Below are 25,709 nucleotides of genomic sequence, written 5' to 3' on the forward strand. Positions count from 1 at the left end.
ACTGATGCACGTTAAATCTGTCGAGTCCCAAACGTCTTCCATGTTCTCATAACAAATCAATACCTCTGGGGGTACTGGATTAGAGATCGATCGTTCTCTGACTCAGGTTAAAATTACGATCTGTGGATGAATGAAGGGATGTATGAATGGGTCCGTCCTATAAACGGGTGTGACGTATGGTGTGGCAGAAGTCGAATTCTTGACCATAGATGGCGCCACTGGAAAACAAGAACTCTCACACCCCCTCTGCCTAAACAGGCATACGCCAACAACAGCAAACGTTTACCTTAAAGAAAGTTACTTTACTCTATTTCTCTACCACAGAATAGGTTCTACAATAGAATAGTAGTAAGGTTTATTTTTCTACAAAATTATAACCGAAACTCCAGTAAACCATATTCAACTCTTTACCACTGAGGATATTTTACGTCAGCAGTAAGATCGGCGCAAGTCGGGTGCGGAATTCGAATCTACCAGCCATCGCTGGGATTCGAACCTCTGGTTCACATCATTGGAAGGTAAACGCTCTATCTGGACCAATAATCTTTATAAATAAGTTTTTCGCAGGAAGTTTATGCAGCATATTTTTATGTCGAAAACCTTGGACATAAAAGTCGGAGTAACAGCGTACAAAAAAAAGAAACTCCAGATTATAATTATATAGATATCCTATATGAGAGTAAGGCGAGCTTCATTTGAAAAGCAATCCGAATGTTGTTTCCGGGGTTGGAGAACACAGCGAGCAGAGGTGAACTCCTTAACTCATTACATTTCCACTGTTATTCTCCCAAAAATCAGATTCACACTGCTCATTTTTTGTTCACCCTTTTTAGTCACCTTTTTTAGTTAGTTTATCACTTTTCATTCTATAAAATGACGCAAACTTCACTTAAGAAGTAATTCAAAATAAATTTCAAAACAAAATTTGTAGAAGTAATTTAACAATTTTGATTATTAATTCTTTTGAAAATATCGAACCAATAAAAATCTTAAAATTATTCATTATTATTCGATAAGAAACCAATTTTTCACTTTTTGTATCGGCATTGCATAATTATACATCCATAAAAAATTAATGAACTGTAAGAGGTTTTGTTTTTAACCTCGGCTGAGATATTTGTTCTGACAATATATTATTTCTTCTTCTACGAAAATCCTTCTTCCTCTTCAGGAGCGCAACAGCCCTTTGCAGACCTTGGCTGCCTCAACAGCACGCCTTCTCCAGCTCCCTCTGTCCATGGCAACTCCCCTCCAGTTCTTAAGTTTTAGGACTTTGAGGTCGTTTTCGGTGTCGTTGAGCCATCGAGTAGGTGGTCTACCTCTAGAGCGGGACCCCTGAGGGTTCTTGAAGGTGGCAATTTTTACAGGGCTATCTTCAGAGCCTCTCCATATATGTCCGAGCCATCTTAGTCGGTTGCTTCGGATTATCTGCATAATTTGAGGATATTTATAGAGCTCATAAAGTTCAAAGTTGTACCGTGTTCGCCAACATCCCCCCTCTGGTATGGCACCAAAGATAGTTCTAAGTATCTTTCTTTCAAACGTTTCCATCGGGCGTTGGACGTCAAGGTTTAAAGTCCAGGTTTCGTTTCCGTATAGCAAGACAGGCAGAATGAGTGTCTTATATAATTTTAGTTTTGTTTTTCGGCTAATAAAATTCGATCTTAGTTGACTTTTTAGTCCAAAAAAGCATTTGTTGGCCATATTGATTCTATTGTCAAATACGAAAATCCTTAAAAAGTTTTATTTCTGCTTATTTATTTTGCCAATACCTATACTCTGAAGTTAGAGAGATTTATTATCAATATTTTTTTTTCTTTCTAAATATATTTAATTTAAAAACAATCCTAGAGCTATTTTGATCAAAATTAGTTCTTTTTAAATATATTCTGAATTTTTTTTCAAACAATTTTTTTTTTTTTCAAATGCGGAATAAAGAGATATAATGAAGATTTTTAAAAAAAACTATTAAATGTTTAACACAAATTAAAAAGTAAAAAATTTTCTTTATCAAATACACTGATTAAGATTTAAAAAAAAAATCAAGTAATAACAGTGTGGATTTTTTCTACCAAAACTAATCCGTACAAAATTCACAACATAAATCATAATCAACTCAAATCAATTATTGCTCTTCTAAGTTACATAAATACTTAAAATACTTTTCAGAATGAAAACTCTCGTAAGTTGTAGAAAAAAATTCCCCAATCTTCATAGATAATTTTTTTAAAAATAATTTTACAAACTAAAGAAATCAAAACAAAAACATTATGCAACTTGTAAAATTTATTTTCATGCTGCAAATTAGTTTTGCACTATTTTGCTAATTTTACGACAAGATATACAGTAACTAGCCAAATTATTAGACATAAGATTCTATGCAAAATCTTAATTATCAGGTGATATTACAAGGGGTGGTCAAATGAAAAGGTGCGAAACGACGTAAAAACGTAACAGTTAAATATTTGCATATTCCGCCATGGGAGAACGTAGCGAGACATCTCTGGATACGATTGGAGTCTCTGACTGGGATCGGAGCATGCGTGGGAGCCCGCATGCGCAGGAGAGAGCAGAGGCTCTTATCAAAAGTGGCGTCCAAACAATGCGGCAGTCCGTATGAGGAACAGAAACTCGAGCACAGAAAAACCATTAACTCTTATGTATACTGTGAGACACACCGACGCCTACGCAGGTCCATCAAGAACAAAAGACCGGGGCTGATCACGGAGGGTGTGGTTCTGCTCCATGATAACGCGCGTCCACACGTCTCCAGAGTCACACACATGGAACGGGCCAAGTTCGAGTGGGAGACGTTGAACCATCCGCCCTACAGTCCGGATATGTCGCCCTGCTATTTCCACGTGTTTGGTCCACTGAAGAAACACCTGAAAGGGAAGCGCTTCAACTCGGACGGCGTACTCAAGGACGCTGTGAAGGATTGGGTCTCGTCGCGGCCGCAGGAATTCTGGGAACAAGGAATCCTGTGGCCTGTTCATCAGTGGGATCGTTGTGCTCAGGCCTATGGTGTATATTTTGAATAAAGTCTACATTTGTACCCACCGTGTCGTTTCGTACCTTTTCATTTGATCACCCCTTGTATGATATTACAGCTCTATTGTTTTTGCGTGACTGTTTGCACTTGCTTACGTTTGTGTATTAATTGGTTAATAAATACAAATAGAAAGCAAAAAAAATCTCTTGAATAAAAACCCATTTCATGCCTGTTTAAATATAAAAGTATTGCCTATAAATTCGTGCAAAGCATGTCATTATAAAAAAATTACAGTGCGTCTCATAACTTGATCTAATTAATACAATATAATAATGCAATGCGTGATGTAATAAATATTCTATATTTATATAATATATCGTCTAATTTATCCAATCGTCGAATTTATATTACATATCGCCTTATTCAGTCAATTGTTACGCGAACGTAAGCAAGTGCAAACCGGTTTCAGCCACATTAAAAAGAATAAAGCTGTATAAGTAGCACCTGATAATTAAGATTTTACATAAAGTCTTATAATGCGTTTAATAACTTGACCAGTTACTGTATAAGATGCAAGAAACAGCTCAGTTTACGGAACATCTCCCCCCCCATATTTATTCTAAACTTTGAAAAGAGGTCCAAAATCGATTCATTTTAAGAAATTCCACATAAACATATATCATTCAGGTATTTAAATTCGGGTAAATATGCTTCGGAAATGTTTGGAGAGAATGATGGCTCGGAATTATTTTGAGACAGTTTTTCCATCCTCAAAATGATTAGATTTTTATTTAAATTTAAAAATTTAAATTTTCTTTGGAAACGAGCGAGTGGAGTAGAATTTGATTCAATTTATACTCCCACATTTTTAGTTTTTGTTGCAAGCTAAACTGGTGTACTTCGTCTTATTTTGTGGATTAGTTGTGCTTCTTTCTTAAAAAAAGAAAGAAAAAAGTAGTGCTTTTGCTGAAAAAAATAAACGAGCCACAATTTTAGTACTTAAAACTCAAAGCTAAAGTTTGTCTTTATTTTTGCTATCTAAACTATCTTGCTTAAATAATATTTTATAAAACAGCAGAGTGCTTAAATATTTAAAATGTGTATCTAACCATGAATATAGTGTTATTTTTTATTAAATAACCAATTGTGTGGTTCTTCCTCTCTATGAAGAAAAACCGTAAGAAATTACAAGATAATACAAGACTTGAGCACACATCTAAAATTTTCAAGATTCCATAATCGTGATATTGAAAAAATGTTTAATATATATATATAAGTTCAAAATGAAGAATAAAACAAAGAAAAATGAAAGACATATGGAAAAAAAAGGGGGGAATAATAAGTAAAAAAATAACAAGCAACAGTTTATATAAAAAAAAAGGAAGAAATTTTATTTAAAAGACCGGAAAAAAAGATATAATTATTGTTTTTCGTTTTTCTTAACTTATATTATATATATATATATATCAACGTACAATTCATGAAAATCTTTTCAACACGCACTGATTATACTTCAAAATTTTAAAGAATACTTTTAAATCATTAAATACTCATAAAATAACTTTAATGTATCTTAATACCGAAAATAATGGCGAATACTTTACACTAAAGTGGTGTAATGAAGAATGTACATTTTACGCTATTTGGTGTAAAGTAGCTGCCATAGTTTTTAGTTTTCAGTAACACTAAAATGTAAAATAACAATTTCGCGAAGAATCAATAATTTAGGGTGCAACATTGATGCTTAAAATAAAATTACATTTAATTAATTAACGTAGTTCTACGTTAATTCATGAACGTAGAACAGATAGAATATTGCGACAAATTCGAATAACAAAACCAAAGTGAATAGAAATTAAATATTAAAAAACTATTCAATTGAAATGCCTTTACGTATAAATTCAAATACTCTCGATATCTCGAAAACCTTGTAATGTCAAAAAAATAAAAACTTTTTCCCATGGCATTATATATATCCACTTCATGTTAATTTGAATTCCAAGATCTAAGAGTTTCTTCTCAAAAACTTGTTATGTCTAATTTTTTTCGAACGATCAATTGAATCTTTCGAATCTTTAGCACACAGTAAACCCTTTATATTTAAGGCATAATTATTTTTTAGTCTTACTATTGCAGATTGGAATTTAGTCTTATGTTTTATTTCGACTTACAGTCAATTATCATTACATACACATAATTATTAGTAGTCATTCTTATGTTTCATGACTCTACTCTTTAGAGTAATATTTTAGAATATATTTTTCTACTTTTTTTGGAACATATTTAGTTCTGAACTTATTATTTCGAAAACTCGCAATCTTGAGATTTTTTTAGCGTCCCTTCAACTTTGAGATATCGATTGCATAATTAATTATCCCTATTGCACAGCTGGAAAGATACTATTTTGCTATACGATACACAGCTATTTTGTAAGAAAATTTTTGTTTTTGTCCGTGAATAGCATCAAGATAACAAATTCACACCTTTTTTTATTCAATTGTAAACAATCTCCTGACGATAATGTACAAAATTTGAACTTATTAAAGGTTTGCCATAGAAAATACCATAGAACATTCCTATGGAGTTTTCATAGATTTATATATTGTCGTAGTATGTATGTGGCAAAAAGTTTCTTAAGGCTGGTGTTTTCGACAGTGAAAATATTTCACTAATGGTGTGAATGCGCGTGAGATAAGGGTAAGCGTTTTTTATATTTTATATCCGTTGAATGGCCGACCCAGTTTTGGGTTTACGACTACTAATGCTCAACTCAGTAGCCGTGTAATTTCGAACTAATCCAGAAAACAAGGAAACTCCTGAATCAGAGGTATGATTTGTTATGGGAACATGGAGGACTTTGAGACTCGATAGATTTAACGTGCATCAGTCACCATTTACTGAGTCTTCGGCCGGCGGGGAACGAACCAAAGACCTCTTGGACATGGGCCCAGTGCCCTACCAACCAGGCTACCCCGGCCCTTAAGGGTAAGCGTTTCCATTATTAGTGTTTAGGTTTAATTACACCCTTTGAAGAGCATAAAAACGCTCCATTGACCATTAATTTGGAAATAAAGTTTTCCGTAACTGGATTTTTTGCGTGGTTCAACGTTAATTTCAGAGCATGTGTAGCGCCATCTACGGTAAGAGCTTTATGTTTTCATATTTTGAGTGGCATCAGTCTCAATTGTAAATAGAACAGAGATGAGCGGTAGAAATAACTTGTCTGAAAGAAAATGTTAATAGTTAGATGTTTTGTATATATGTAAATAGATCTTTATTAAATCGCCTACCAAATGAAACTTCTTGATCTTCTACTTCCTTCAGCCCTCTCATATTTATTTCTGTCGGTTCTTGTATCCGACAGCATGTAAGCGAGCGGCAGGTAACACAAATCTTAAAATTAAGAGGACATTTTTAAAAATGTAAAGAAATTCCAATTTCTGTCCTATTAAAATGGTGTGACTGTGTTCATTGGAATTAATCTAAGATATGAATTAAAACTTGCACTAGAAATGAAAAATTACAAAAACGTGAAGGAAAAAAAAAATGAAACTGAAAGATTTGTATGAAAATAAAGAACGACAACTCAATATCGTACCAATCAGCGGTTGCTTATTTGAGAATTAACTGCAACTGTGCTAACGCTAATGGAGATAAAAAAAAAAAACTTTCTCTAAGAAAGAAATCCCGTAAAGGCTAAATTATTTCACCCTAAGTAACAGCGAAAAAAAATCCACACTTATATTTTCTTCGCTTTTAGATTTATAAGTCATGAATTTTAACGATGTTTACATAGCATTTGAAAAATATAAAGATGTTTTGAATAACAATGGTGAATCAACGAAATATTTAAATGAGAATAGCATAATTTAACAAAAATTAGATAAGGGGCAATTTCACAATTTTTATGTTTTCATTCTGTGAAAAATATTGCAACTCAAACAAATGCATTTCGTATGTAAACATTGTAAATAGGCATTTCCTTGTTGCTATATTTCTCAATAATGAAAAATAAATTTGAAATAAAACTCTCACTCATAAACGTCAGATTTGACAGCATAAAGAACGGATTCAACTATGTTAACTGTGAAGCCCAAGAACCGGGTACGGTTATACTTTACGAAACTTAATAGATAGAGTATAATAAACCGATAGAATTTAAAAGTTCGTCGGAGTTTAACTACTAGTTTGAAGATGAGTTTTATCATTCATTTTTTATTATTTTTATAATTGAGTTTATGCACATTCCTTCAGTCCTTCGGTTATTTGTTTAATTTCAATTCTACAATGCGCATTTTTAATTTACTAGGAGGCTCTGCCCCCTGTTCGTCTTGCTCACCATCCCCCGTGGTTGCCTTTTATTCATTATCATTCATCATTAGTTTTTAAAAGTCGGCAAAAGAGATCTTTTTGTTTAAAAAATACTTACATATGGGTGATTCTTTGGAAACATGACAATTCGGAACAAAAAATTTCTTCAAATTTAAAGTCTTCAAAATAATCTAATATTTTTTTGTATACTTATTTAGTTACATTTATTAATATCCTACAGACAGCAGTGTAGTTTATTGACATTTGCTGAAGAAAAAAAATAAAAGAGAAGTTCACCAAATTTTTAATGCCAAGAAAATGACATATTTGCTTAGAAGTTTAAAAAACAGTCATTTTAAGCTAATAGTAAGTAAATCAATTTTGCGTTAGAGGGACCATGAGTTGCTTAAATTAATTCTTTTATCCACTGTGGAAAGAATCAAAAATGTTTTTGTTGCTGATATGTACAGAATAAAATTGTGTATAATAATCAATCATTAAATAAAAAAAAATAACTTTGATTGCATTCAAGTATATTACAATCTTACATAAACTTGGTATTAGGTTAATATTTGCTTTCTCTCTTTACATTCAACTGTTTAAAAAAATTTTCTGGTAACTGTTTGAATGTCCTGGCATTTATAAGCCAGGATAATGACAATTTGCCATTATATAGCATTTAACTTCACTTTAATTTAACATTTCGGCCTAAGATGTTTACATTCCGCAGAACACAACAGGATTTCTTGAAATAACTCAGCTAAATCTATGTAGTTTATGTTATTAATGATTTCAAGAAGACAGGAAAATGACAACATAAAAACCTACTCACATTGAAACATTTTTTGAAATAGGTTTTGAACCAGAAAGTTGGTACTTTATTCATGCAATAAGACATGTTCAGATAGGACGGTATTCTAATCAATCTATAAGCATAAGATATTGATTGCTGGCGCTATCTATTTTGGTTATAAATCACTAAACAAAAGTAGCCAGGAAAATAACAGATTTTCATGTGACAAACAAATTATTGATAGAAAAAATTATTTTCAACATAGTTTTTGTAAATAATACCCTCTGCATATATTCTAGAAATGCTTAAAACGGTTGAGATAAAAGAAATTTGATATTGAAAAATTTATGGGATGTTTTGAGGCTAGTTATTATTGGAAATATTGTTTGTCACATACCAGGAAAATGGCATTTTGAAATTCAATTAAATTTTTTAAATGTACAAAACAGCCAATGCTAGTACAAGGTCATTTTAAAATATTAACAGCAATGGTATTTACTAAAATTAAAAAAAAAGTTCTTTTAGTATTATAGTATTAGATCTTGAAGCAAGAGACGGTCATATTTCGTGAGAATCACCCATATACATTTATGTATGTACAATTTGTAAAGATGTTAATCGTAACTAAATAAAAGGACACCTGGAATTGAAAATAAAAAAAAAATAAAAAAATAACAAATTTAGGAATTACAAATTGTGCGACACGATAAGAAATACTAAATAGGAAGTAATTTTACTAGGTAATTGCTCGCTTGTTTGTTTCTATTGCCACTTGCCAATGCGCCAGAAAGCGTGCATGAAAAACCAAGTTAATTTAAGGCCGAGGATGAGTTTCTTGCTTTCCAGTGGCGCCATCTAGGGCTAAGAATAATATTTCAGCCACACACGTACATCACAGTTGTTTTACAAGGCGGCCACATTCATACATCCATTCATTCATCCACAGATTGTAATTTTGACCTGAAGCAGAGAACGATCAATCTCCAATTCAGTTCCACCAGAGGTATAATTTGTTGTGGGAACTTGGAGGACTTTGTGACCCCGATGACCAGTCACCATTCAATAAACCGAGTTTCTTCGGCAAGGTGGGATTTGAACTCTTGTTCTCACAAACAAGAGTTCAACATCCTATCAACCAGGTTATCCATTATACCCCATGAATATTCCATAGGATTCATATCGAGTGATCTAGGTGACCCAATGTTTCATTGAAATTGTCCAGAATGTTCATCAAATCAGTCGAGAACAATAAAGGCCCGGAGACATGGTGCATTGTCATCCATAAGGTACATGAAATCCATGAATGGCTCCAAGTCGTCTCCAAGTGTAGCCGAACACAACCATATCCAGCCAATGATCGGCGCAATCAGATCATAGGATTCAGCCCATACATTAAAAAGCAATCGGATCATAGGATCCAGTTCATGCCATTAAAAAGCAATCGGATCATACGATCCAGTTCACGCGATGAAAAGGCAATCGGATCATTGGATCCTGTCCAAGCAGCTCTTATCATTACAGAGCTACCACCAGATTGCACAGAGCCTTGTTGACAATTTGTGTCCATTGCTTCGTGGAGTCTGAGCCACGCTCGAACTCCCTTATTAGCTCTGACCAGCTGAAATCATGACTCATCTAAAAAAGCTAAATTTTTTCCATCGTCTAATCAATGTGGTCACAAGTCCAGGAGATGCGCTGGACATCATGTCCAGCGTGTCTCCTATAATAGGTACTCCAGTCGGTCTCCTGCTGTCATAACCCATTACAGCCGAATTTCGCTGCACTGCCATAACGGACTGCCGCTGCACTGCCATATGTCACTTCCCTCATTGATGCTTGTGGTTATTTTACGCAATGTTACTTATCTGTAAACACTGACAATTATATGCACACGTGGGCAGTCTTGGTCATTAAGCGCAAGGGGTCGACCACTACGTTGTCCAAGGCGGGAGGAAATCCTGCCACTACACTACCTGCTTATACATTTTGTACGCCGTACTACTGTCGTCTGCACATTTGCATACATGACTTTTATCACTTCAGTGCGTGTCTTGAGCACTTAAGATTTATTAATATTGAAAGATGCTGAATGTTAATACAGATGAGCATTAATACGATTATATAATAATCGAATTAATACTCATAATAAATGCACATTTATTTAATAAACTTTTTTTTTATGTTGAATTTAATACACATATCTATGCTTGGCATACAAAATAAATTCTTTTAAGCTAATAGAAACTACTTAGAGGCTTTCCTACAATTTATCAATGAATTCTTTTTCATTGTTTGAAAAGTGTATTTTTTATAGCAGGTCATAATTTTCTTACTAAAATATTTACTCAGATATCTGTTAGTTTTGAGGTCAGAGCAGCTGCTGAAAAGACTTTTTTAAAAAGAAAAAAACAAAAACAACCTAGACTTAGTGTGTTTTCATCAGTATCGCCATCTGCTGACGAAATCTGTCACTAAAATCAAAATTTGATCCAAATAAAAACTTTCTTTTTTAGAAGAATGCAGTAAACGTTTATCTCTTAATGTTTATTTTTAATCGATTGCTTTTAAATTTGTTTTCTTTTTTGGATCCCGCTCATAATACATATAACGAGTATTAAAAAAGCCGTTTTTAAATTGCTATCAATTTCAAAGTTATTCCAAATTTTACATTTTCAAACGAATAAATATTCACAAGAAGCAAAAACAGAACAGTTAATTTGAACTCTTCAGTGNCATTGTGTTAGAAAGAGTGTTTTCCGTTAATATTACTGTTTACTTTTTGTGTTCGTATAATACCCGTTCCAGATTTTCTTAAGGTTTTCATTGCATATCTTTATTGTTTTTGATTTACATTTTAAAATTTAAAAAAAAAAATAACTGTGCCTAAACCAAATCCATTTAGATGATTCTCAAAATTAAACAATGCTGTGATGGAGTTGATCGCTATTACTAATATTATATTGGTAGTTAAAGTATCATCATTGATTTTTGGCCGTTACAGAAGCATCCTAATTTGGTTGTAAAAAAATTATAACTGTCTCAAAGAAAATAAATAAAATCGTTTAAGTAAAAATGTGATTGATTAAGCAAATATTAGTATATTAAAAAAAGAAATGGCCATACTTAAAATATAAAAAATAATAAAGAAAATAAGTCCATTAAAAAGGGATCAAAATGTCATTTTTCACATCGAGAATTTTGATTGGGAATAATATTCAAATGTTGGGACTGGGAGGCCTAAAAGGGCAAATCCAGTCGCCACAAATTTGAAATTGAAATTGAAGGAATTGGTTCCCAACGGACAACAGAAGCTTGGAGAAGAGATCCAAGGTTGGCGAATTATCGAAATATAACATAGCCAAAATAAAGCCAAACTCTTCATAAGCAAATATTAGGTTTGAAAATACTTTGGCGATCGCTAATCGCCAACAAGACTGTAAGAATTATAATAACCATGTAACTGAAACATATTTGCGATAAGAAATTAATAATGAAGAATTATAAATAGGTTTTTGTTTTCGATTAGGCATGGCAGCGAATTAATGAGTCTGCATTAGTATTGAAATAAAAAGATAGTCATAAAAGTTAGTCAAAAAGTTTTTTTATAAAAAGAACGATAAGAAAAGAATAAAATATTTTATGTTCGTCATTTAATAAAAAATAACTAATTAATTCAATTTAAATATAATTTAATTAACATTAATTTAAAAAAAATAAGTTTAAGTAATTAAAGAAATTTTAAAACTTGGAAATATGTAATGCATGTACATCGCAAACGCCATTTCCAAATATAATACATTTCATTCATAACTTTCATTAACTCATAGTGGTTAAATAACAGCGAGTAACTTTACTTAATGAATTAAAAAATATTTAATACATATTATTTTGGAATTAAAATTAGTTTAAATATTCTACTTCAATTTAAATCAATTTCTAAAAACCACATCAAAGCAATTAAACAAACTTTAACAATATAAAACTGAAACTGCAGAAGATAAAATGTTAGAATCGTTGTAATTAAATTCATTTGAAACTTTTATGCTTAATTCGTAGCTGACATTTTTTTCTGAGTTTATGTTTTTAAATTAAAATTTTCACAATATTTAACTTTCATTAATATTCATACTTTGTTTTAAGAAGAAAAATAATCCGGTTAATTATTTCGGCTTATTTATTATAGAACTCATTATTAATCATTTAACCATTTAATTCTAAATGTATAGATATCGTCTAATATTTGCTGAACCATTTCTAAAAAAAAATACAAGAGGGAAAGAATATTTCTTTTGAGATTGGTATAAAATATTACAGAAATCAGCAATTTTCAATCAGCAAAATTGGTTAATATAGTCAATTCTTTCTTTTATTAAAACCTTCTGATGTCTTGAATATCACAAAACATCAAACAGAATCAAATGAACTGAACATTATTTTTTAATAATTTCTATAAAAATTAGTACACACAATTACTATTTTTAAATGAACAACGTGTGCCTGTTATTTAAAGAAGATGATAAATTTTATCAAAAGAGAATGATTACCGAGCAAAATTATTGCCTCAAAAATTCCATTTCCACATCTTTTCATAGTAACATAACAGGGAACGAAATTGCTGACTCAATAGCAAAATCGACAAACAATTTATCGAACAGTCCACTGACTTATTCTGATGTAAAAAAATCAATTCAAAATACACTAAATTCACAATGGCAAAACTGTTATAAGAATGAAATTAATAACAAACTACACGCCATTAAACCTTACATACAGCCTTATAAACAATTAAACATCAGTCGAAAACTTAATGTGCTTTCAAACCGCTTACATATTGGCCACACACGAATAACTCAATAACACATTTTTCTAAATGAACCAAAACTAGAATGCACCAATTATAAAGACCTTTAACACGTAGAATGCCATGGGGGTCACCGGTGACCTGCTCTGAGTTTGTTCGCAGCGCCGCCGGGGGACACCGGTGACAAGATTATTAGAAGCACATAATGCGAGTAAATTTAAAATTTGTTTTGTATTATAATCGTTACTAAAATTATTTGAAGAAATTAATGCAATATAGAACACACAAAATTCAAAATAAAAAATAATATTTTTAAAAACCACGTTTTTGTAGNACTTAAATTATTTGAAGAAATTAATGCAATATAGAACGCACAAAAATAGTTTTATTTATATACACAGAGATGACAATCAATTTTTTCGGGACAGAGAATAAATATTTGCCAGTGGTAGTTTATTGATTGTGATTCGTGGTATAATAAATTAAATTTAGAAGATTTTTACCCACCACTATTTCTAAACAATTTGTAGGCTTATATAATTCACCACTTTTTTAAGATATGTCATGCTAAACCTTTTAAAAAACTAGAAAATCTGTCTAATATTTGCAAATTTAGTTTGTAGCCATTTACCGTTTGGTCAGACGGGAAACCCATGTAAAATTAGCGTGGCATTCAACGTGTTAACTGTAATACATATTTTAACAGAGTGCAGCAAATTTAAAAACCAGAGACTACGCCATTTTGGAAGCTTCCATCCGTCATTATTTTCACTATTTAGAGATAATCCTTAATCTAAGATTTTCTTACACCTTAAGGACATTGGCATTTATGCATCTATCTAATTTTTAAACCAAAACAGAATTGTAAACCTGGTTGTTAAATATCTACCTAGTTGGAAGCGCGATATAGCCAAAACTGGCTGTTGCGCCAGAAACTCAAATCAAAATCATAGTTTAAACTTATTTTTATTGTTCTCAAAATAAAAATAAAAAAACTTTTTAAAAAAAAAAAATATTTTTTTAATTTTACGATCCATCGTCATGTTTAGAATTTCTTTTAGAACATATCTTTTATTTCGATCTTGCTAAAGTAAAACCTTTTACAAATTGTGCAAAGGCAAAGAAACTAAATAAAACGGAACACAAGTTTTCCATTCAATGAATGCTCTAATCTTCATTTACATATACGAGTCAGGAATGACAAGATTTAAAAGTTCATTTCTTCTGCTCAGCTCTTAAATATTTTCTTTCGTACTTTGTTCATTTAAAAAGCAAATATCATTCATTTTACTTTGAGAAGTGGAATTTAAAAAAAAAAGAAAATTCCAAACATTTAAATTGTTGGCAATGATAGTTTCTAATAAAGAATTCAAAGTAAAGATAGATAAAGCAGAAAAAAGTTGTTGAGAGGAATATTAAGTTGTAGTTTTAAAACTTGATATGAGTTAGGAAGAGGAATAAATCTTATTTAATGCAGTAGACGTAGAAGTTATATCCAGAATAATTCAATCTGTGAAAATAAAATAAAAATCACGGTGATTCTTGTTAGACCGAAACAAATTGTTTTATTTAAACTGTTCGTAAATATAGTCTGTTAAGAAAGGTAAACTGAAAAATAAACTTAGAAAAATTGAGGAAGATTTCAACAAACTAACGTTGTAGTTTTCTTATTTATTATGCAGCAAACTTAACCGCTTTTCTGAGTTCCCGAGTTAACTCGGGTATGTATATATTGCAAATATTTATTATCCCGAATAAACTCGGGCATAGCAGAATTCGTTAATGCGTTTTGTTTTATCACGTTTTTATTCGGCCGTAAGCATTGTTATTTGTGGAACTGCAGACGTGTTTTGCACAATTGTATATACCAGGGGTGGCGCAAGCTCCTTAAAAGTCGAGCCATTTTTCAAAATTTGAATTTTTTCGCGAACCGCAATTAAATACGTATTTAAAAGGTACGCAAAAAAGATATTAAAATTTTTTTACAGAAATTATATTTATTGAAAACATATAAGTAAAAGTACAAAATATGTGTATTGAATTTAAATATTAAGAATTAAATACATTTATTTTACTTCTCCTGATAATTCTTTAAAATTTTGTGAATAATTGGTGACAGCACTTCTGAGTTATTCTTTGAGATGCTGGTTAGTTAATTCTGATCTGTGCTTGGATTTCACGAATTTTAAAGTGGAATAAAATGATTCACATAAGTACGTTGTTCCCAATATTGAAATAATTCGACAAACAACCTTTTTTAATTCAGGATACTTCGATTCTGGTACAAATATCCAAAATTTAGTTATCGACGTCGACTTGTATTTTAATTGTAGAGCTTGATCTTCTTGCATCTCTATTAATTCTTCTCCAGATGCTTTTTGGGTCATAATTATATTGGAAATGGAAAACTTACCTTGAATTATGTTAATTTCAAATGGATTCAGAAAAAAAAATCAAGAGATGATTTAAAATATTTCAAGTCTTGAAATCTATTTTGGAATTCCGTCAATATTCCTTCAAGCCTTTTTATATACTCGTTGAGTTTTTCTTGTTTAATATTGGAACAAATTTTTTTAATACGAGGAAAATATCAAAATGTTTTATTTTTAATGTACTTTTGAAAAAAATTGTAATTTAGTTTGAAAACTAAATATACACTGTGAGAGGTCAGATATTATTTTATCCTTCCCCTGCAATTGTAAATTCTGTCTTTGCCAGTAATATTTGTCGTCAGTAATTTAAAAGACATTTTGAAACACATACGAAGCGATAATAATTTAATTTTTTAAAATATAATAGCACAAAAATGAAAAGGGAACTCGGGTGCATTTATCGAGAGCCACAAATAATCCTTCAAAGAGCCGCTTGTGGCTCGCGAGCCGCAGGTTGGCCACCCCTGGTATATACGATGGTTGATAAATTTACATAGAAAAAGGAGAAAAAAAAATGGCTATCGCGAGAGAAAGAAATGCAGATGATTTTTCAGATTATGAAGATGTGAACATATACAAAGACTAATATTTAACATTTTTAATTTGCCCGAGATAATTTGGGATAGTAAACTGACGGTAAATTAAATATTTTTTTATAGATAAAAAAATTAAAATTTCAACTTAGAACTTGTGTATTATGTCTTGTTTTAGTTCCTTGTTCTTATTAATGAAATAAAAAAAAATAAGTTGATTTTTTACATTTTTTTTCTTTGAAAAAATTGGTAAGGAAAGCAGTTAATCAAGGTGATAATGTAAAGTTTTCTTAAATTGACAGAGAAATGTTAAAATTAATTATTAATATCAACTATTAATTTGTCAGATAGGGATCAACCCGTTTTACACCAGATATTAGCTTATTTATAATAATAATTAAAAAAAAGAAAGCTATAAATAAAAATTAACTAAATTAAATGTAGCTTTAATTTTTATATTCACTACATGCAACGATGATAATTTAATTCTTTTAATAGGGAAGGCAAGTATTATTTAATTAAATGGTATAAAAAAATTAAAAATGATGATAGATGAAATTAAAATGATCACTTTCTCCTTTATCAAACAAATGTTTAGCTACTTTTAAAACCTAGTTTTAAATAAAAAATTACGTTTTTCCCTTGGCATTATAAATTTACTTAATGTTTACTTGAATTCACATGTCAACAAATTCCTTCTCAAAACCTTGTTGTGGCAATTTTTTTTTCAAAACAGAAATAGATTTTTTTTTTCGAAACCGAAATTGAATTTTTTCCTCGAAAAATCACAATGTAAATTCATTGTAAACCTATTCTTTCCTATTTAATGCATGATTATTTTCGTCTTAAATTTAAAAATAAAATTATCATTGTTGTATTTAGACTAGTATAGTCAACTATCATTGCAATCTAATTGATTGATGGTAGCTATTCTTATGTTTCATGACTTTACTTTTTCGAATTATATTTTAGAATATTTTTTCTAATTTTTAGAACATATTTAGTTCTGAACTTGTTATCTCGAAAACTCGCTATCTCGAATTTTTTTTAGCGTCCCTTCAACTTTGAGATATCGAGAGCACACTATAATTAATATTTCGCAATATTTTTATGAGAAAATTTATTATAGCAAGAAATATCCAAAAATATTTTTTATCTTAAACTGCTCAAAACGTTAAACGACTCGCATTTTCCGCACGCCTAGAAAATAGATCATGTCTATTTTAAATCAAATTCTGATCCAAAATAATAAATAACATTGAGCTCGTATTCCTTCATTTTTGTAACAAGGCACGCAAACCTACCGTAAAATCGCATTTTCCATATTTATGGAAAAATCGTAGAGAACAGTTTGTAGATCGATTTGAAAACTCCTTCCACATGGAGTACGCGTTTTGCAATGGTTGAAAAATTGCATATGTCAGTGGGTGCGAAAGGCAACCATTCATATTTTACGTGTAATAACTGATCTAACTCGGTGGAGGGGACCTCGAACATATTCCATACAAATAAACTTCTTCCCTCAAGGAAAAATTTCAGTTTAAAACATTTTTTTATTCCTATTTTTCTGCATAAGCGTTACCAAGATGGTATTTAAAGTTCAAAAAGAACTACTTTACCGCATTGTGAGAAAGTTATTATTCACAAAATGATAAATTTGACTTCAGATATACTGGTATAGAATTGAAAAATGATATGGTTTAAAAATAAATGTACTTTCGGTTATTTTATTTTAAGAGATTAACGAAATTTTAGTTCAGAAATGGATAAAACAATACAGAAACAAAAGAAACTTATTACCCAGTGGCAAAATGGGTCTTGTTTTGGGTTTCATGGCGTGCGCAACTTATTGGAACGTCATCACACTTTTCAACTGTGTTCAAGAGTAATAGCAAACACTGCGCATGCGTCGTCATTGCATGCGTTGCTATGGCGACCGCTGCTGGTTTTTATTTTTATTTTCACTAGCAGGCATTTTTAATGTATATTCAACATCAATACGACAAACATCAATATGGAGACAATTTTTGCAACCCATGATTTGAAATGTTTAATGGAGTCCATCCAGAAAGAAAAAGCATTTGACCAATGGATAACCAGTAATCGTAATAAGGCGATCACAACTTTTTCCTTTATTATTATTATTTAATTTTGGGATTTCCGTTCATTTAAACTTGAAATTAAAAACATATTCCGAAAATAATAACATGAACAATGATATGAACAATAAAAAAATGATTTGAACAATGGCTTGACTAAAAGTTTTAAATTCAGAAAATGTTTTTATGAAATACGTGATATAGTATATGATATAGCTGAATTTATTATTTTTTTTTAGTTGTTTTTGGTGAATATGTTATGGGTAGGCTTGAAAATCATAAACAATAGTAAGGCAAAAATAAAAATGATATGGTAAATTAAAAAGCAACGCAATGAGCAAAACGGGTTCATAAGGACGGTGATCTTCGCAAAAGTACCTTTATCAGTGCCCCGGAATAGAAATAGCAAAGAGGAAGATTAAAAGGTACTGTTCTCCAAAAACGGTAAAAATCAAACAAGCTGAAAAATTAAGCAAGCTGGTATGATAAAATGCCACGGACTGTTAATTGATCTAGAAATTTAAGCAAGATGGCGTGAAAATAATACAGACTGTTAGTTTATCATGAAATATTTACAAGTTAGAATGCTAAATACTACGGCATGTCATTATTTATGAAGTCAAATCAAGCTGGTACGATAAATATCAAGAACTTTTTGCTGACCATTAAATGTACGCAATCTGTAAAGGTAAATACCACGAACCTTTCGCTGACAATGGAATTTAACACTGAACATACCATAACCGGACAAATGACCGTTTAAGAACTTTGCCATCGAAAATGCGCTTATCATCTTATCGTTTTTGCACATTTGACTTTTTCTAACAATTATATACAGTTAATATTCTATTATTATGTTTTTTTGTGTATTTTGTTGGTTTCGAATAATACTTGTCGTATAACTATTTCTACCAGAAACGGATATTTGACCGGGAGAGCAATTTATTGCTTTGCAACGTTATCGGATCAGAAATGACGATGCGTGTTCAACGTATTGCATTCGATGAGTTGCACATTTCTGCAAAGACCGTCGCGTAGTGAATTCAATCAGAATAACTGTGAATTCAAATTACAAGAAAGTACCTCAATTTTCAGATTGGCATTTTTGTGTCAGAAAAAGTGACAAAAACTAAATGTTTTGGTAAGTAGCTTATATTTTATTTTGATAGTTTAAATTCATTTCTAACTGTTAGAGTTTAACCAGAAAAATGCCGAAACAATCAAGACAGGTCAAGTTCTTACTAGAAATAATATTAATTATAAGAATAATTATAAGAATTACAGAAATACTATTAATTTAAAGAAATATGTTTGCGGAAAATGCACAATGGAAACTTCCTGTATGTAAAAAATGCGTTGAGCAATGAATTAAAAATTCGTATTCTTTGTGTTTGCAATACATAAAAATTGGTAATATACAATTTTGCTTAATTATACAGTCAATTCGCTATAACTCGATGTACGATAACTCGAATATTACTATAACTCGATTTTTTTATGACCTTCTCCTATATGTGGCTNAATAAGCATTAATTAAATAATCCGACAATATTTTGTAAGTCCAAAACCGAAACTAACGGTAAGTCGAACTTCCTATATGTCGAAGTTTTTCGTCAGTCCTATCAGATTCGAGTTATCGCGAATTCACTGTAATACAGTTTTTTTTAGTTTATTTCCTTCCTAACATCCATATTTCATACGATCAATGAAGAAACATAAAGTCCAATCATTTGACCAGCTATAGTAGAAATAGGTATAGATTAAGTGTTGGTATGTTTAGTGTTAAGAAAGCTGATTTTAAGTAAGCTGTTATGATAAATACCAACATTGATATCTGAGTAATGCATACATGTCACAAATTAATAAATCTCAACATCATAATGCTTATTCTAATAATAAATATTACTTCAGCGAAAAACATAAGTTAGTGAAATTAAACATGCAATGAATAAAAAAAAGAACAATCAGTTAGAAAAAGAAGAACGAAGCTTAAGCAAAAGAAAAAAACAAAAAACGTTATTTTGATGCCAAAAGAAGTATTCGAAACAGTTTCAGATTAAACTAATATCATGTTCTTCAGACACTTGAGCTTTGCTTTTTATTTTCATTTTCTTTGTTCGCTTTTTGGTTTCAAACACTTCTACTAAGTTCCGAAGAAACAGTTTCATCAGTCCAATTATTAGTTTTTCAATGAAGAAGTATCGAAACATTCATTGTTGTTTTTCGATATTGGATTTCCTTAGATAAGGAGTAAAAAGTTTAATCTTCTTCTTCTTTTTCAATCGGAAGCAAGTAAGCAAATTCTCAACTTTGCTCAACTTGGAATTGGGTTTATTTTTCGTTCTCTTCTGCGTATTAAGTCATTTAAGACTGAATGTGCTGAACAGCTTTTTTAAAACATTGTTTGAAGTTATGATCAATGCAATGTCGCGAATTCTACCGATCTGAACTTAGTACTTGTTTCTGTGAATGACGGAAATTGGTGGTAGTTGACTTTCACCGGCGAATGTTGACAATCACTTAGTTTCTTTGGTAAATATTCGAAATATATACTAGGTCTAGCTAAGTGCCAATGCTCTATCTACACTTGCCCGGTATGCCCTACATTAATGCTTTTTTAAGGTTTAGTGCCACGGACCAGTATGCTTTTAACTGGTACTCCGAACACTGATGCTTCTCTTAATCTATTCACAGCAGATATTAAAATATGGAATAAATATAATATTATCAACGAATAAATATAATATTATCAACAAATAAATATAATATTATCAACGTAGTATGCCTTATATTATCTAGGTACGCTCTAGTAGGTATATTACGACGCTCTAGTATGCGTTATAATGGATGAATATTGTATAAGTGTTTGTTATTTTAATTTATGACAGTAGTTGAACAGCCAACTCAATATTTCGGGATTACGACAGTTAATGTTCAACTCCGTAGCCTTGTAATTTCAAACCTAATCCAGAAGACAAAGGATCAAGTATTGGGAGAAATTTGCTTCTGTGAAGGAATTTTTGATGAAACTAACCTGCATTTGCGTTACATGACGAGAAAAAAAAACACGAAAACCTCCCACGACTGTTAGCCTGATGGCATGAGGATCCAAACCCATGATACGCCTACCATTGAGGATATTTCACGTCAGCACAGTGTTCGGTGCAAGCCGGATGCAGAATTCGTATCAACCAGCCTTTGCTGGGATTCGAACACGATTCACCTCATTAAAAGGCGAACGCTCTATCCACCGAGACATCATGGTTCAAGTTATTGACGTTTATGAAATAATAGGACAGTGTAGTCTGCGTTATACAGTATCAAATTGGGGTTCTCAATTTTAAGGGATGAGTTCCCCACCGTAATACGCACTTCTAGAATCGGTTCGTAAATTAATAATTAAATGAAAAAAAAAGTGTTATCGAAATATGACCAATCACTGTAGAGGAAGGCTAGTGTAATGTTCAGTAAGAAAAGTTTAATTGGGGAAAGGGAAACAGATAGGAGAAGGAGAAGAAAGAAGATTGTTACCTTCAACTTTCCTTCTTCAACACCTTCAACATCCAACTACACTTGTTTTGATGTTTACTACATTCGCCCTAATGTTTTGGGATTTGTCAGAATTTTCGTTTTTTTATATTTAAAAACTAATTTGAGACCTCCAATTTGATACTCTTATGTGTTCCTTTTCAATAAAGATTATAAAAAATACATATTAAGAGTTTATTTTACAAAACACCTTATATATATAAATTTTTTATGATTGTTATTTCAACGATATTGTATTAATAATTATTCTCGTCATATTTTACCCGTATTTTAATGAAAAATTCATTATTTATATTGCGGAAACTTTCTCTTAAAGCAGAGTTGAAAATATTTGATATAATTTTATTTTTTCGTGTATTATAAAGATTTATTACAAAATATAACTGATCTATTTTAGGACAAATAGTTTTTTTTTTTAAAACATAAAACATTTCGTAGTTTGCGATTATGTAATGGCTGCCTATACACATATAATTCAAATGAAAAATTTTTTATAACTTAGAAAAATTCATTAGTTATTAATATAGTATTTAATAAACTATGTTTTCAGTTTCATCTAGTGCCTATCGTTGCGTTGAACTTTATACAATTTTATTCATTTCTGTTTTTAAAAAAACAGAAGAAAAGGTAAACAACCTTGATTAGATTACCAAATCTCATCTAGCGTGATGATTTTTCATAAAAGATTTAGGATCGTTGGCCGAATAAAAAATCATGGGGCGTCTTAACAAAGGAATTTACTAAGAGTAACGACTAGATAAAATAGTGTAGAATGCTTTCAGAATGTTTTACATCATTCCATAAAAGGCAGTGTGTATATAAATGTCAACTACAGGGGTTGGACAAAATAACGGAAACACTTTTATGCTAACACATTTTTTGATATTTCTCAAAAAAATCATTTTATAAATTTAGAAGTGTTTAGGGAATACGATTTCTCATTCATATCAATGAAGTTTAAGGATCTTAAAGTTTCGATTGACCGGTAATAAATTACAAATGGAAAAAAATGTTTAACACCCTATGCCAAAAAATGAAGCAATAGGTTTGTACAATAGGTTTGTAACTTGTGACAGTTATTTTGGTTATTAAATAATAATTTGGTCATTAAATACTGCAATAATTATGTGAGCAAGACCTTTAAGCAGTTTTTAAAAACGCTACGCACCATGTTATAGCATAGATATTAAAATGTTTACATTGTAGTGAAGGTCATGCAAGTGGTATTTTCAAATCATTTGTCTCTGATACCGCAATCTATCAGTTTTTATATGACAACATGCTTTTTTTTGTAAACATCAGCAATTCATTACTCTGGTGCATAAATAGAATAATCATATGTAATCAGCGATATTTTTTGAGTAATTTTCACGAATAATGATGGGATGATTCAACACATGTATAAATCTCTTAAAGCAATGTATGATTAGCTGTTTTTGAAGGCATGCATATATAACAACTTGCGAAATGCGATGTTTATATTTCACGAAACGAGTCTAGCCACAGCTATTGACGTTTTATAGACGTTGTTTAGAACGCATTATGAATGATTCCCATTTCCTTCGAATGAAGGTACACTTTGTTATTATAAGTTTCCCAAATGGAAACAGTTTGTGCTCAGCAAATATTTACTAAAGTTCTTATTTTAAGTATGAGATTAATGATTGCAATAAATAAATAAATAAGAATGATAAACAAATGCCAGCAAAATTTACAAACGTCCAGTTAATATTTTGGTTGGAATGGTTTGACACAAAGCAAAGAACATCATTGCTTTATGTTTCTTCGCGCCATCTGTTGGTGAACTTTATAACTAATTTTGAAATTTCAAGAAAGGAAATTATCTTTCTAAACAAGATGAAGCAAAACTATAAATATTTATATCAATCGCTTTTTCTTTTTAATATTTCTTAAATTGTTAGAAATTTTGGTTTAGTAACTGTCAAGTGTAGTAATTTATGTTACAAAAAATATAAATGTAAGCTTAAAAAATATTTAGATCTCTTTTGCATCATATTTCTCACAAACTAGCGGTTATTTATTTCATTATTATTCAACGACATTTTTATTTGCCGAAGTTTTGATCACTTTCTGACTAGCTATAAAACTCATTTATCTACTGGGGTTCCATGCGAGTTGACGATACAGGTTTCAACAGGTTTCTGACAACTACAAGTATAGTTTATTGCCGTATTAACAACAATGAGAATTTAATAACGATATTGACAACTTTAATATTAGCTGCAGAGCTTAAATTTAAACTTAATTAACGATAAGATTCAAGTACACTATCCCCAACAGATATGGAATTAAAATTAAGTAATAAAATAACAACAAATATACATCTTTCTGTTGGTCGCAAGAAGAGAAAAAAGTATTTTATTTTTATATCATCTAACACAAAAAAAGGATGCATAACTTTCATAATAGATTGCCGCGTATCAAAAGTCATGCACCCAGCTTTTTTTTCATTTTAAATCTATATACAATAAAATGTTCCTCCCATTTGAGAAGCGTTTATTTTATTTTTATTTGAAAATGTACTTATGTTATTTAGTTTTTGCCCTTGCAGATTCATTTATTATATATAGATACCAATTAATACTTTTGTAACAGTAATTAATTTAAATAAAACGCTTCTGATTAATTAAAATTAATTTATTGATTAAAAGCTAATGAAATCTGCAGGCTTTTATCAGCGTATATTCTCATTAAAAATGTATGGAGTGGCATTAAGCTTTTAATCACCTTTCAGGTTTTTTTTTATGAAATTTTTTCATTGATTGAAATTAAATTAACGGAAAGTTCTTTTATCAGAATAAATCTCTCCAATTAGAAAAGCATTAGGAGAAGCGATACAGAGTTGAGATATGTTCAGTTACAACTGAGTATCGATCAAGACAATGCATTTATCAATCTATCAAAACGTTTTTATTCATTTTAGAAACGTATTATTTACAGCATTTTTCCAAGTGTATGGGTTATTTTGAATCTCAGTGTTCCTATAAAAGTTTTAGTTTGGATTGTTTTTTCTAGTTAAACAGTTTAAATATTTTACAAATTTCTATAAGGCATTCTTCTTACTAGGTATAGTTAAACACAGCATAAAAATAAGGTCTTCTGTTCATTTCAGTCCTTGGTTCAATCACAGCACAAAACTTTCTCTCTCTATTTTCTACACGTTTCTCTACACGCTCTATCTCTATCTATCTAACATTTCCGAGCCGTAGTGGCTCGGAAATGTTAGATAGAGATAGAGCGTGTGCCTTCCAATGATGTAAACCGGGTTCGAATCTCAGCGATGGTTGATCGATTCTAATTCCTCACCCGGCTCGCACCGACCATAATGATGACGTAAAATATCCTCAGTGGTAGACGGATCGTGGGTTAGAGTCCCTTGCCATCAGCCTGACCATGGGAGGTTATCCTCTCCATGTAACGCAAATGCGGGTTAATTCCATCAAAAATTCCTACACGAGGGCAAAATTCTCACAATACTTGATCCCATTGACTTCCGGATTGGGTTCAAAATTACAAGGCTACAGAGTTGAACATTATTAGTCATAAACCCAAATATTGGGTCTACTGTTTAACAAAGGTTATAAAATAAAATAAAACTAAGGTTTCTTGTTTAATCCAGATAATGATTTAATCCTAGCAACAAGATAAGGTTTACTGTTTAATCCAGATAGTGGTTCAATAAGGTTTCTGGTTTATTCAAGTTCATTGCACAATCTAAAACCAAAATTAAGTTAAATTAATGAATGTTTTTTTCAAACAACTAAAAACCAAATACTTTTACTGAACTTAGAAAATTTGTTTTTCGGTATCATAAACTAACCGAGGTGATATTTTTATCTAAAATAACTAAACAGCCTCGTTAAATAGTTTTCGAATAAATTTAAACCAAAATTTGCATTTCATAACAAATTTCCTCTCGGTGATCCAATAAAAGTTGTAGTTTGGATTGTTTTGTCTAGTAAACAGTCTAAATGTTTCACAAATTTCTACAAGGCTTTCTTTTCCTTAACTAGATATTATGATTCAACCCAGCACTAAAATAAGGATTTCTGTTCATTTTAGTCTTTGGTTCAATCCTAGCACCAAATTAAGGTTTATTGTTTAATCCAGATAATGGTTCAATCCTAGCACCAAGCTAAGGTTTCCTGTTTAATCCAGATAATGGCTCAATCCTAGCA

At 30.9% G+C, this 25,709-nt stretch overlaps 2 protein-coding genes across 2 annotated transcripts in view; one reads left to right on the forward strand and one right to left on the reverse strand.

Annotated features, from left to right (window-relative positions):
• The window catches only part of LOC107440417 (uncharacterized), a 574,971-nt gene that overhangs the window by 241,566 nt on the left and 307,696 nt on the right, over positions 1 to 25,709 (reverse strand). The gene's annotated exons all lie outside the window — the stretch shown is intronic.
• Positions 2,556 to 3,041, forward strand: LOC122270578 (histone-lysine N-methyltransferase SETMAR-like). The gene has a single exon (XM_043048450.1). The coding sequence runs from the start codon at positions 2,556 to 2,558 to the stop codon at positions 3,039 to 3,041; it is 486 nt and encodes a 161-aa protein (XP_042904384.1).

Source organism: Parasteatoda tepidariorum, chromosome 2, assembly GCF_043381705.1.
Source record: "Parasteatoda tepidariorum isolate YZ-2023 chromosome 2, CAS_Ptep_4.0, whole genome shotgun sequence".
Classification (NCBI taxonomy): Eukaryota; Metazoa; Arthropoda; class Arachnida; order Araneae; family Theridiidae; genus Parasteatoda; species Parasteatoda tepidariorum.

Excerpts from the sequence above, each read along its gene's own strand:
- LOC122270578 (XM_043048450.1), top strand. The coding sequence starts at position 2,556 with ATGCGCAGGAGAGAGCAGAGGCTCTTATCAAAAGTGGCGTCCAAACAA.